The 14,261-nt window shown below is 40.6% G+C and overlaps 1 protein-coding gene across 1 annotated transcript; it reads left to right on the plus strand.

Annotated features, from left to right (window-relative positions):
* The first annotated feature begins 321 nt into the window (after nucleotides 1–321).
* On the plus strand, nucleotides 322–13,699 carry LOC310940115 (excitatory amino acid transporter 1-like). Its single transcript, XM_083905045.1, has 10 exons — nucleotides 322–456; nucleotides 837–1,134; nucleotides 1,654–1,791; nucleotides 7,795–7,999; nucleotides 8,252–8,294; nucleotides 9,005–9,273; nucleotides 9,356–9,589; nucleotides 9,688–9,882; nucleotides 10,434–10,568; nucleotides 11,534–13,699. Exons 2-10 carry the CDS (start codon nucleotides 951–953, stop codon nucleotides 11,739–11,741), a joined length of 1,611 nt encoding a protein of 536 aa, XP_083761171.1. The 5' UTR covers nucleotides 322–456; nucleotides 837–950; the 3' UTR covers nucleotides 11,742–13,699.
* Nucleotides 13,700–14,261: the final 562 nt, after the last annotated feature.

Genomic DNA, 14,261 nt, shown 5'->3' on the forward strand with positions numbered 1-14,261 from the left:
GTGAAAGGAAGGTCCAGAAGGACAGAAGGCCCTTTCTCCCTCTTTCCTGCTTGGAAAGCTCATTATTCGTCAAGCTCCCCCTCATCTGCAAACGCCCCCCCCCCCCCCTCCCCTCCCCCCCCTCCTCCTCTTCCTCCCTCTACCTTACTTCACTTTTTTTAGTCTCCGCCTGAACTCTCCACATGCCTTCATTAGTTTTTCTCTTACTATAGCACCGCCTCCGTCCTCTCACTGGCTCCCTCCTTTTCTCTCTCTCTCTCCTCCCCTCCCCTCTTTCTCTTCATTGCTGGTCGCCTACACGAGCCAGCTCACAGCCAAAGAACTTCCTGTCCTCCTCTAACAGACCGCGCTTTAAAAAAAAAAACTGAGCTTTTGCACCCCTGAAAACAAACAAACAAAACGAAATCAAAGAGCTGAGAAATTACCCCAAAGGAAGTTACTGACTCAAGTCTAAAGGTACAGAATCTACTTTTATTTCAGTATTCTACCATTTCTATATTTATACAGATGCTTTTTTTGGGGATTTGACCAGTAATCATTATGTGTGTGCATGTGTGGGAGTTTGAATGTGTGTCAGTGTGACCATTTCACTTTAACTACACGTGTATAGTGCAGAGAGCTTGGCATGCCTTTACAGTTGCAACACATGCTCTCTCTTCTGTGAATTTGCGTGGTTACGTCGAAAGATTGTAAATGATATGTCAGATGTTAGAGTTGGAGTGAGACCTTCATAGTTTCACTGCAGATTAAATACAGGGGATTACAGGAGGTTGTCAACATTTCCTTTTTAGTGTCCAAGTGTCTAAGTCTCATTCATGTCTTTCCTTCTCAATCAGGCAACTTTTAAGCCTCCAAACCAAAGGAGAGGAGTGAGACAAGTGAAGAAGCAGCACCATCAAGGTGTTCCAAAATCACACTTTAAAGGGAGTTCCGAGTTCCGGCGGCAAGCTATGACTCAACGCAATGGAGAGAACCCTCAGAGAACCCGCAGAGGTCTGGGACACATCCAGGACGGGATCCGTTCTCAGTGTCTGCTGGCCAGGAAGAGAGCGCAGAGCATCACGAGGGACGACGTGAAGAGATTCTTCCTGAAAAATGCCTTTGTGATATTAACGGTTGCTGCTGTCATCTTTGGTGAGTGGGGACGTTTATTAGACGCGACACTCAACTGGTAAATACTAATACTGTTATAGTTGATTGAAAACTTTTACTTTGCTTGGATGATCCATCATCCTGGTGTGACCAGGACAGAAGAAGGATAAAGAATAGAAATAAACTCACAAGAGAAAAAACCAGAGGAAACCAGATTAAGTTAGGGGACTGGTCTTTTTCCTGACCCTGTCGGTGACCTTTGCCCTTTTGCCATTAACCCCCTGGAACCTACTCTGTAGGAAGAGAGAATAGCCCACACATGGCCTGCACATCTGCTGCACGGCTAGAATTACACCATGCCATGCCAAATTCATTTACCTTCATGTTAAATGCAGGATATTCCCCACTACAAAGCCCTTGGCCAACCATTTTGGGCCTTTACAGCTGCGACTAACAATGGATGAAAGAACTTCTGCTGACCTTGTCAATAGAACAGCAACACATAAACACACCACCTCTTTTACGTATATGTTTTGACTTTATATTTGATTCTAACCACAGGTATAATCCTGGGATTTTCTCTGCGGCCATATAAGATGACTTACCGTGAAGTGACCTTCCTGTCTTTTCCTGGAGAGCTGCTGATGAGAATGCTCCAGATGCTGGTGCTGCCCCTGCTGGTTTCCAGTCTCATCACAGGTATGGACACCAAAGACACCAAAGTAACTTATGACTCTAACGCATGACGTTTTTTAACACGAACAAGTGTCTGATGAGTTCACACACACCACACCGATCAAGGTTATCAGCTCCACGAGTGTAGCGGGTTTTTTGATGTTATGTCTCACCTGGTGACATTCCCACGCTGCACACAACCCAAGCACTGGTCGAAACAGAGGAAATTACAATATTACACTAGAAAAAAAAGTGAGACAGCCGCAAACAGACTAAAGAATGACAAAAAAGTGACCACAAAAGTGTCCGAAATTACATCTACTACTCAAAATATGAATATACATAAGAATATACACTACCATTCAAGGGTTTGGGGTCACCTATACAATATTTTTACACTTTTATTCATCAAAAGAGTTGGAAAATATAGTCAAGACATTGACAAGATTAGAAATAATGTTTTCTATTCCAAATAATAATTTTGCCCACAATGTTAGAACACTGGAAATGGGCCTTTATACACCTTTGTATATTCCATTAAAATCCAGCAGCTAGAATAGTCGTTTACCCCATTAACAATGTATAGAGTGTATTTCTGATTCATTTTAATGTTATATTCATTGAAAAAAGTGCTTTTCCTTCAAAGATAAGGACTTTTCTAAGTGACCCCCAACTTTTGACCGGTAGTGTATATCTAAAATAATAATTTACTCATCATAAAAGATTAACCACAGCACTCCCGCTTAGTTGAAATTGTGCGGAAGTTGTCTTTGGCCTTTTTCCTTTAGTTAAACTATATCTAAAATGAACTCACACACAGCTTAGACTTTCACAGACCCTGAGGCACAATTCCAACTGTATGACATTGTTTTGGTTTAAATTAGCGTGAAACAACTCAGTCACCACACACAGCTCTGACTATTTTCTTGAATATCACAAACCTTCCAACATTTTCCCTCAGCTTGGCTCCACAGATTTCTCAGAAAAAAATATACTCTCTATACAAATAGCCCCATTACCCGGAAAACTCATTCCATCCTATAGCTCCTCCCGCCTGCGGAAAAGCCGGCAAAACAAGGGGATTCTGTCTGACTGTTTGCGTTAGAATATATGTAGGTAGAGTAGTGCGTGTCCTCTGTGTGAAAGGCTCGTACCAGTGACAGTGCTGTTTGTTGTTTTCCGGCTCCGATCTCCGACTCGTATCGTGAGCGGCAGAGAGTGAGTCAGTTGTTTGTTCAGCCTGATGCTGTTTGTTGGTTTTGGGCCCAGTGGTGGACGGGGTTAGGATAACGTCACGAGCTGAAGAGACAGACAGAGACAGATATAGAGAGAGATATGTTGAAACACACTTGGTCTCACACCTGATCAAATTCTTGTAGTAACACACAGTCCAGTCATTTTTGGTGTTTTGGTGGATTCATTTGAATGTTCAGAACATCAGAATAAATCTGGGCCTTTTCTTTCAGACAAAACTGTAAGATATGATCATGAATTCACTTCTGATGATCCAGGAATGGATATTTTATTTATCACCATTTACTGTATATGGCTCATTAATATAATCCCAGTTAGAGTAGGCCACTGGGTTAGGGTTTTTCAGTTTATAGATGTGATAAATGTGAGTTTTCAAAACCACCAACAAGCAGCAGCAGTGATTCAAACTGACACCAAAATGTCCACTTGTAGAACAGTCACTGACAGAGCAACAGGTCCGTCTCCTGAGGGGATGATAGAGAGACCCGATGTCCGATAATAACCTACTTTGTGCTGCAGCAGAGCGTAACATCAGCGTCCTCTGACATCATGTCACATGACCACAGCTACATGTGGAAAACAACAAAGATGTTCTGTAACCAAGGGATTCAGCACCGTGCGCGTATACGTGTGTGTGTGTGTGTGTGCGTGCACGCATCCTAATTGAATTCATCAGCTGTAATTCCTGCTTTACAAATGAAAAACAAAAGTCAACTTCGAACAAACTTTCCCTTGCTGTTGCCATGTTAAAAACGTTTGTTTCCCAGCCTCCAAAAAGAGACTTAAAGCCATCATTTTCATAATTGTATACTGTACAACAATTCTAGACTTCACATTCTTGCACCAGAGCGTCATGTATCCGCAACAGTCGATAATCGATCAAAAGAAAGAATGCCACGTATGCAGGAAACCAATTCAGCCGCAGCAAATGCACTGATATAAAGCCAACATATTTAATTGTTGCTCATCCACTGCTGCTGCCTTCTTCCAAACTGTAAAATCTTCTCTTGAAAGCCTCTTCTATCACAGCGTGGAACTATTGAGGCCAACTGTATGATCTGGTTACATTCTTCAGCAGGTTGTCGGAAAATCTGAGAATCTTCTTTTTCGTTCACCTTTGTTTCATACTTCTGCTGAAACTACTGTATGCCCTGGAGAATCAAGACAACCTAAAGACAAAAATGTATTTTTCGTGTGACTGCAACGTGTGATTCTTAAACATTCTGGAATTGACAGCTTCCAGAGGGACGCCGGAGGCTCGACATTGTTGGAATGACAGTCTGGTGCACAGACACGAGAGGATTGAAAAAAAAAAAAAATCCAGCTGCAGTGTTCTGCACTGATCTTCTTCATCCATAACCACATCTGCCCCACACGCGCTCACTCAAGCATCCACATCGCACTAACCCCCAGTCAATGTATGTTTTGCAACAAACAAATCCACATTGCCCGTGGAGGAAATCTGATCCACTGCCAAGTATTTATAGAGCGAGAGAGAGAGAGAGAGGGGGCTTGGCAGGAAGAAGGCAATAAAAAGAGGGAAAAGGATGATGATTATAGAGGAGGGACTTGGACCAACACGAGATGTAAAAAGCAGAGGATGTCGAAGACCGTGATATAAGTCAAGTTGTAATAGTAGCCAGTTTTGTTGTTTATTTCTTTATTTTCTAAACCTAAAGTTCAGATTTGCAAACTTCTGTGGATCCTCTTTTCCTGACAGTTTTATTCTCAATCCTGCTCCAACAAACGTGATTTAATTCCCCGCCACCAGGGGTTTTGCAGAACTCGTTGACGAGCTGACCATTTGAATATCAGGTGTGTTGGATTGCAGTGCGTCCCGAGAACCAGACACAACCAAAACACTGCCTTTACGTCGTTATCTGATGTCCTACATGCTACTGCATGAGAAGCATTCCCCCCTGCAGCCATTTGAGGGCGGTAAAATAGTTGTTGATAGAGCTGCTGCAGTGTCAGTGTGCGTAACCTGCAGTTTTATTAAATTATTGCAGGTTAAAAACAGATTAACCTGATTATTAAAAAACAGATTATTTTCTATAAAAATGATGGTATATCTGGCTGTATAGGTTTCCAGTAAAGTCAGACTTTCTCCAGTGTTAACTGCTTGAAGAGCCAGACCTCTTGGAGTTGCCCCCCTAAAGCCTACTTTTGTGTTTGATGAACATTCCCCTTATGAGAAAGAAAGTCATTCTCCCTGCACTCCTTCAGCCTTGATTATTTCACTCTTTTGAAAGGATGGAATTGGTGAGGCTGCGTCTGTTGTTGCCTGGTCAACAGGCCAGGGATCATTGTGCGTGTGTCAACAAGTTTTCCCAGGCCGGGGAAGGAAGAGGAGGAGGAGGAGGAGGGCAGTGGATGGAGGAGGAGGAGAGGGGGGTGGGTGGATGCTTGGGAGGAAAAAGGTAGCAATGAAAGAGGATTGCTGCAATAACATCAGCGTGCAAGAAAGAGTCGCACAGAGGCAAGATGTGGGGGAGGAAGAGGAGGAAGAGCACGAGAGGGTAACTACGTAAGAAGAACAAGGGGTAGTTGAGACGTGAGGTAAAGAATTTGGGTAGAGGACAATGAGGGAGGTAAAGGATGAGGAGGGGGAGGAAGAAGGATCAGAGAAGGATAAAAGATTCAAGACATGGGCGAGGGCCAAAGGAGGGGTCCTAGGTATACACACACACACATACACACACACACACACGGTTTCCATGACTTCAGAGGACATTGCATTGAGTTGATTATTAATTTGGTGGGCCACATGCAATTGATTTGGGGGCTGCATGTGGCCCGGGGCCGTCAGTTTGAGACCCCTGCTCTAGCCCCTTACCCTAACCCAACTTAAGTGATTAATCCTAACCAAGACCTTCACCCTAATTTAACCCTAACCCTCAAACCAGGTCTTAACCCTGAAAAAGGGGTGTCAGAATATGAGGACCATGCAGCCAAAATGTCCTAATTTTCCCAAAATGTCCTAATTTTCCCAAAATGTCCTAATTTTCCCAAAATGTCCTAATTTTCCCAAAATGTCCTTATTTCCTTAGCTATATACGTTTTGTTGGTCCTCACAAAGACACCCATACAAGAACACGCGCACACACACACCCAGTGGATTGAAGTACCATGTGTGAAAGGATCACATAGATCTCCCGTCACACAAAGCCCGCTTTGCCTTGTACCGCTTTGAATGAAAGAAAATGGCCATTATGGGACCTGACACTTTGAAAAAGAAATGCCACTGTCACGCCTATTGAGGCAGATTGTCTGTTTCCAAATCCAGATCCCTGAAAGGCTGTATTTCTTTTTTTTACTACCGTTATCCTTACAAAGTCCACTTAATACTATAAGAGCAGCGTAGGACGGGGCTCTGTGACTCCTCGAAATCTCTCTCTCTCTCCATCACTAGTTTGTCAGTTTTAAAAGTCTAAAACTCCCTCTCATGTTGCATGAAATTGCAGTGTTTAAGTCGGCCCGAGGAATCAAACTCACCACACAGTGCGGCGCACATACATATCCATTCTTCCATGTCAATTGTAGCCAACACAGAACGACCACAGGAGGCTATTTATCCGTCATCTGACCGTGAGCAGATATTTCAGAACCAGAATAACGCAGATGTTGCATTTTCACAGCTATGTTTCGTTTGCCGTGGCTTTGGCTTGACCTACATGCATACATACATTTCTGTGTATCATTGTATAATATAACTTATGCAGAGGTGGAGTACTGAAATATTCTACTCAAGTAAAAGTACCACTATTTTTGATCCAATTTTACTTAAGCAGAAGTACTGTACTGGTCTAAAAATGTACTCAAGTAAATTTTTTTTTTTTTTTTTTTAAAGTAGCTTGTTTAAAATGTACTTAATTGCTTTTTAACAAGGTTGGGGTTCTTTCTTGTGTCACACAAAAAGGACAAGGGGACACATATATCACATTAATTTTTTTAATTAAAGGCAAACCTTTACAAATTAAAGTGCTGAAAAAATAAAATACGTAAAACACATGATGTATCAGTCAAAATGGGTCAAAGGTCACAAAGGTCACTCACTCAAGGACCTTAATTAGCCCCAATTTACCTGTCCTCTTCATTCACCTGCTTATACTATACTATACTATACTATACTATACTATACTATACTATACTATACTACACTATACTATACTATACTATACTAGACTATACTATACTATACTATACTATACTATACTATACTATACTATGCTGTATATGAAGGCATTTGCATTTGTGATCTTCCTTTGGACACTGTCCAAAGAGCATGTGATTAAGATCAGAGTCAGATTATGTTTCCTCTCTCTTTTTGTTGTCGTGCAGCAGATGATCCAGATAGGTTTTTTTCTCATGCTATATACACTTACAGACACTTACATAACATATTACAACAACAACAACAAAGTAAGAAATGCAATATTTTTCAAACAGCCAGGCAAATTCTTTCAAATGAAATGAATGAGCTGTTTTTGGACCTCCCCCCAATGTCAATAATTACCACATGGAGCTCCCTCTAACATGAGGCTTCACAGTTGCTGCACTGCTGCTCCCTCTACAGGAACAACCTGGTATTCCTCCCCCACATGAAAGTTGAACAATGTCTGATGATATTGTCTTCCCATGTTTTTTGGTGTTTTTCAGCCAGTGACTTAAACCTTTATTCTTTTATTGCTGTATTGTTATGTATGTATATGTTAATCCAGTGTGAGCTACTTGTTTGACATTATTCTATGTTACGTGTACCTTCCTTCTCAGGTATGGCTGCTCTGGACAGCCGCGCCTCTGGCAAAATGGGCATGAAGGCGGTGATCTACTACACCACCACCACAGTCATTGCTGTGTTCATCGGCATCGTCATGGTGCTCATCATTCACCCTGGAAAAGGATCGAAGGACGAGTTCACGAAGCAGCAGGCAGTGGAGAAGGTCAGCCCCGCGGATGCCTTCCTGGATCTCATCAGGTACACACACGTACACACAAACACACACACGCACAATTTGACCTCTGCATTTAACCCATGTGTGCCTTGCCCCCAGCCCTTGAACCAGCAACCTTCCTGGTTACAAGCCCAATTCCTTTCCTCTTGGCCATGGGCTGCCCACAGAGAAAGAGATTTGTTGTAAAATTACGGCTTATGCTGCAGAATACAAATTAGCATCAAATTATGGATATACATACATACTCATACTCAGTTATTTCTTTGATTTTTCAGAAACATGTTTCCTCCCAACCTTGTTGAAGCGTGCACCAAACAAGTAAGTTACCTTCCACATTATCTGCCTCTCACTGCTTACATAAAATGTCGTTTTATTTATTATTCTTTCTAATATTATTATAGAACATCACAAAGGGGCTTGGACTTTATACATATTTACTTCATTTATCAAAACGCCACAGTGTATACTTGTGTAAGTTGGAGCTAATTTCTCTTACAGCAACATTGACATTTACACCAGAGGACTCAAACTCGCGGCCAGTGGGCCACTTGAGGCCCGCCAATCAATTGAATGCGGCCCTTTACTCAATATAAATTCATAATAATTAATCATTTTAATCAGATTCATTTTGCGTCATAAGTCCATTTTTTTATTGTAAATTGTTTAGTGTTCCATATAAAAACAAAGACTCTTATTTTGAAAATCTTTGAAGTATCATCACATATATCATTATTGCTATGTTGTGTTCATCAGTTTCACCATTTCAACGGCCCCTCTTGACCAGACTAGACCAGTCAGTTGAGTTTGAGACCCCTAATTTGCATGCAAAACATATAATACACAAAAAACTAAAGCACATCAACGATGCTTCAAGATATAATCGTCAGCACCACTGAGTGTCAGAATCACAGAGTGCAGAGCTGCATGCTTTCTTTGTCTTTGATGACCATGAATATCAAGTGTTCTTTCTCAAAGTGAGATGCTCTTCCCTGAATTAATCCTTTCTTGCTTTCCCTCCAAAAACGCAGTTTAAGACACAGTACGTGAAGAGAGTGGTCTTTGTGAAGATGACGGTGAATGACACAATATTCACGCTCAATGGTAGCCAGCAGTTGACCCACGAGGAGATGATTCCTGCACCGGGCTCAGTGAACGGAGTTAACGCTCTAGGCCTGGTGGTGTTTTCCATGTGCTTCGGTCTGATCATCAGCAGCATGAGGGAACAAGGAAAGCCCCTCAAAGACTTCTTTGACTGTCTCAATGAAGCCATCATGAGACTGGTTGCCATCATCATGTGGTAAGTGCAATGCAGGGGTTCTGACATTTGCATTCATTTTTTGGATAAGTTTGATAAATTCTCTATACTCTTCAATCCTCAGGTATGCCCCTGTTGGTATTTTGTTCTTGATTGCTGGTAAGATTGTGGAAATGGATGACATTTCATCCATGGGAGGCCAGTTGGCAATGTACACCGTGACAGTCATTTGTGGGCTGCTCATTCACGGCATCATCGTGCTGCCACTGCTGTACTTCGTCATCACGAGGAAAAACCCCATCGTTTTCATCGGAGGGCTGTTGCAGGCACTTGTCACTGCTCTGGGAACGTCCTCCAGGTATGTGTGTGTGCGTGTGTGTGATCGTTGGGTTAAAAGTCACTCATAGGCACTCCCTCCATCATCCCGCTTCTTCTTCTTCCTGTGTGCTTTTGCAGCTCGGCCACTTTGCCCATCACATTTAAATGTCTGGAGGAAAACAACCACGTGGACAAGCGTGTAACCCGCTTCGTGCTCCCTGTCGGCGCTACTATAAACATGGACGGTACGGCTCTCTATGAAGCCCTGGCGGCCATTTTCATCGCTCAGGTCAATAATTATGACCTTAACTTTGGACAGATTCTCACCATCAGGTATGTGAAGTAAACATTCTATGTTTTGTCTTGTGTTTGGGAGGTACAGTACATGAGAATATTTCCTTGTCTTTTATTATGGTATGAAATATTACTCAAAGGTCTTTTGTAAGATCTAGTAACATCTAATGGTGAGAGTGCAAACTGCAACAAAGAATGGAGTTATTTGCTCAGTAAACCCTTAAAAAACAGCAGGTTCCAACCAAAATTATTATAGAAAACTCTTGACAAAATGCTTATTATCTCCCTTTTGCACCTGGCAAACACTTCATATTACTAAAAACAAACACTAAAACTAGTCAAATCTAAACTAAAACTTAGCATTTGCCAAAAAAACCTGTATAAAAATGAGCAAAAATGAACCAAAACAAACTCATTTTCAAAACAAAAAGTGAAAATGACATTTTATATATATATATATATATATATATAATAACAATAATTATAATAATAATATAATATTATATATAATATATGATATTATTGAAATACAATCAATCGATTTCCTCTCCATCATTTATTTTCCTTTTGCACCCCCCCTCCTCCTCCAGCATCACAGCCACGGCAGCCAGCATTGGAGCAGCAGGAATCCCACAGGCAGGACTGGTTACCATGGTGATAGTGCTAACATCCGTTGGTCTGCCCACCGATGACATTACGCTCATCATTGCTGTGGATTGGTTCCTGTAAGTGTTGTCTGTACCACATATAAAACTCTCAAACCAGTAGCAACGAATCACATTACTGAAATATTGAGGAAAACGACTTTGAGAGTTTAATTGTTCAAATCAGGTCCATGATTTAGATCATTTAGTTCCACATTAAGGGAAGTCATGGATCAAATTCTCTTTTCATCCCTGACTTCAGAAACATTCCCTTTACATTCCAAGTCTCTCACTCCATCTGGTTTTTATTCAAACAGTATCCAATCAAAGTGAGACTGCCTCAACATCCTCACACACACACTGATGTGTTTCATCTGGTTTTCTTTTATCGTTTGCAGCCGTAACAGAAGCGTCTTCAGTGTTCTGATGATATGCAAACATGCTACACCAGTATACTCTTCAACATCTCCAGTAGAATTGTTTGAAATAGTTTATGCACTTGTTTTCAGTAGTTTTGTCCTCTTTTATCCTTTGTTTATTTTCTGTTTTCTCTTCTCCTCTATTATTTGGTTTATCTTGTCTTAAATCCTCGTGTTTGTTTTTCTTTTCTCTTGATTTATTTTGTTCTCTCTTTGCCCATTTTGTCTATTTCTAAACTTTTCTTTGGTCTTATTTTGTTTTAATGTCTCTTCTCGTGTGCCTGTCATGTCTTGTGGGTTTTGCCCTCTCTTGTTTTTGCATTGTCTTCTCTTGTCTTCTATTGCCACGTGTTGTTTTCTTGTCTCTTTTTTTTATCTTGTTTTCTCTTTCCCTGTTTCTTTTATTATTTTATGATGTCATCTTGCCTCTTCTCCTGTCTTATTTTGTCCACTTGTTTTCTCGTCTTTTGGCCTGTTTTGCCCTCTCTTATTTTGTCTTCTATTGTTGTTTTTTTTGTCTGTTCATCCATTCTGTGCCGTTCATCTTGTTTTGTTTGTTTGTTTTGTCTCCTCGTGACTTCTCATCTCTCTCGTGTCGACACCTGTCACCCCCCCGTCCTTCCTCAGAGACCGATTGCGCACCATGACCAACGTCCTCGGAGACTCGATCGGTGCCGGTATAGTGGAGCACCTGTCTCGCCACGAGTTGCAGCAAAAGGACCCTGAGGTGGGCAACTCGGTGGTGGAGGAGGCAGACAAGAAACCGTACCAGCTCATCCGCCAGGAGAACGAGTACGAGAACGAAAGGCCTTCTGACAGCGAGACCAAGATGTAGAAGCAAACCGGTGAATACATTCTTAGAAAAATCAACTGCACTGCATTGAACCACTAAATCGTCTTCGTTTGCAAGCCTACACGTTACATGATCGGAGTATGTAGTTCCACTACATCCAAGGCTTTCATGATGACCGATTGAAGTGGTTCATGTTGCATTGTTTTTCTAAGGGTTTGTACTATGATACTTCCTAAGTGTACTAAATGTGTCTGCCATGGGGTGGCAGCTGTTTACGAGTGAAAATGTACTGCTCTAAACCCCGGTGGTGGTCTGTGGCCTCCATGCAATATCCAACCTCTTTTAGAACTGTGATCACTGGCCTTGCCCACGAGAGGTCAGTATTATTCTAGGTCACATGTGTCAAACTCAAGGCCCGGGGGCCAGATGTGGCCCGCCACGTCATTTTATGTGGCCCGTGACTGATTAATTGGTCTTAAAAATCTGTGTTAAAATAGGTCTATGATGCTTTAAGTCATGCGTTGACCATAAACTACGTTTCCCACAACGCATGGCGATTGTTACCCGCAAAGTGACGGCATCCTGCCACTAGATCACAGTGTATAATTGTATATGCATCATTCGACGAGTGAAATTGAATAAGTAATAAATACAGAAAGTTATTTAGCAATATGTTACGGAGTAGTTACCTTTATTTTACATTATATTTGGTTACATTTATTCTGTATGACAGTTACATCTGGCCCTTTGAGGGTAACCATTATGCTGATGTGGCCCTCAGTGAAAATGAGTTTGACACCCCTGATCTAGGTCTTTACACCACAGCAGATTACAGTCCATACTTGAAAACACAGTTTTACAGCTTTATAGAGAAACAATTTTCCGTCATGCTGCTTTTCTGTCGTTTGAAGAAGTGAATGGGAAATCTCTTCCTGCAGACTGGAAAGTGTTGTATATCATGCTGATACACTGGAGGAACCAGGCCAATGTCTATGGGGGTTAAAAAGCTATATATATATATATATATATATATATATATACAAACTTCAGTAGCATCATCTGTGGCAATATTTTTCATATTTAGTCTAAAAGCTTCACCTGGATGTGTGGCATCAATGTTGTCAGTTTTTCAAACCAGTTTCAACAATCACAAAGACTGAAGAACCAAAATCTCTTAAGACACATTTTCATTTTGCAAATGTTCTCATCTGAGAATGGATTGTTGTCCGATCAGAATGAACCCATTCTATTTCAACCAAAAGAAAGCACCAAAATATTATCCAAATTTACCAATACCCAAAAACACATCACTAACCTGCACAGTAATGCAGACATAAACGATTGTATTTACCGATTGTGACTCAATTCCTCGTCGGCCCTCTAAAAATGACAATAGAACCAAAAGTTACATCGTTGAAAAACTCAATTTCCTGACAAGTTTTCATACACAAATGATTTGTTTTATATTAATTTCTAAAATGATAGTGGGTTGGGTGTACAATGCTCAAATGTGCCTCGATTTTATGCAACTCTTTTATTATTTTCACGTCAGCCTCCATTAGTTGTAGATAATATTACTTAACAATTTGATTTAACACGGACGCATGGATGGATTTCACTATCGTCGTTTTTATGACAGCAAGCTGGAATTTGTAAGTGCTGTTTTGAACTTGAATTAATTCAGTAACAAATGTAGCATCGGCATAGACGTTTTAGAGGAGATTTTCTGAATATACCGTATTTGTATAGAGATACTGTAGATAACGTGTACATTAACTGTGGATTTAAATTGTAAATTGTTACTTGGTGATTGTGTATATGCTGTAACCATTCTCTTATCAAACACCAAACTAACAATTCTTGCAATTCCTGTCATGAATTCAGAACTGGATGATTTAAAGGAGGAAACAGAATAGTTCTCTTTGTTTACAGCTGCTGGTGTCTGTTTTGTTTCTCCCGTGAATTCAGACGGAATAATAGTTGTAGTTTTATTTTGCATGGATGATTTTTTTTTATTATTAAAAAAAACAATAAAACCAGTGGTTGTTTTTCTTTTATTATTTTATCATGAACACCTGAGAGGTGATGAAATCCTGCTTTATTCAGGTTATTATTGCCTCTTGAAACAAAAAAAAAACCCCAGATCCCAAACAGATCTTTTTCTCAGAATAACCACCATATTTAACTCTGGTGCTGACACCTTGAGGTCAAACAGTGACTTGTTTTCAGCTTTTCACTGGTGTAAAAAGAAGTCTGTCAATTTGGCAATAGTGCAATAATCCTTCAGATAATCGGATCATATCATGCTTGTCCATTATCCTTATATACTAATCTGATCAAACCTTTTATTTTAATTCTAAAGTCTGAATATACAAATATAGCAACCCAAAATGAGATCTGAAAATGGACTAAAAATAGGTAATAAATTAGGTATTTCTATTCAACTATAAAATTGATTGCTCCTTTAATTCCTTTTTAAACTTCAATGCATGATTAAAACAGAAAATTGCAGTAGTTAGGCTGGTAGATGAAGCCCCTTTAACAACGTTAAATTTATGCTTA

The sequence above is a fragment of the Microchirus variegatus genome, assembly GCF_963457635.1.
Source record: "Microchirus variegatus genome assembly, chromosome: 18".
NCBI lineage: Eukaryota > Metazoa > Chordata > Actinopteri > Pleuronectiformes > Soleidae > Microchirus > Microchirus variegatus.

Coding starts and splice junctions, on each gene's coding strand:
- LOC310940115 (XM_083905045.1), top strand. CDS start 951: ATGACTCAACGCAATGGAGAGAACCCTCAGAGAACCCGCAGAGGTCTG. Junction 8,295..9,004: donor TTGAAGCGTGCACCAAACAA/GTAAGTTACCTT, acceptor CCAAAAACGCAG/TTTAAGACACAGTACGTGAA. Junction 10,569..11,533: donor ATTGCTGTGGATTGGTTCCT/GTAAGTGTTGTC, acceptor GTCCTTCCTCAG/AGACCGATTGCGCACCATGA.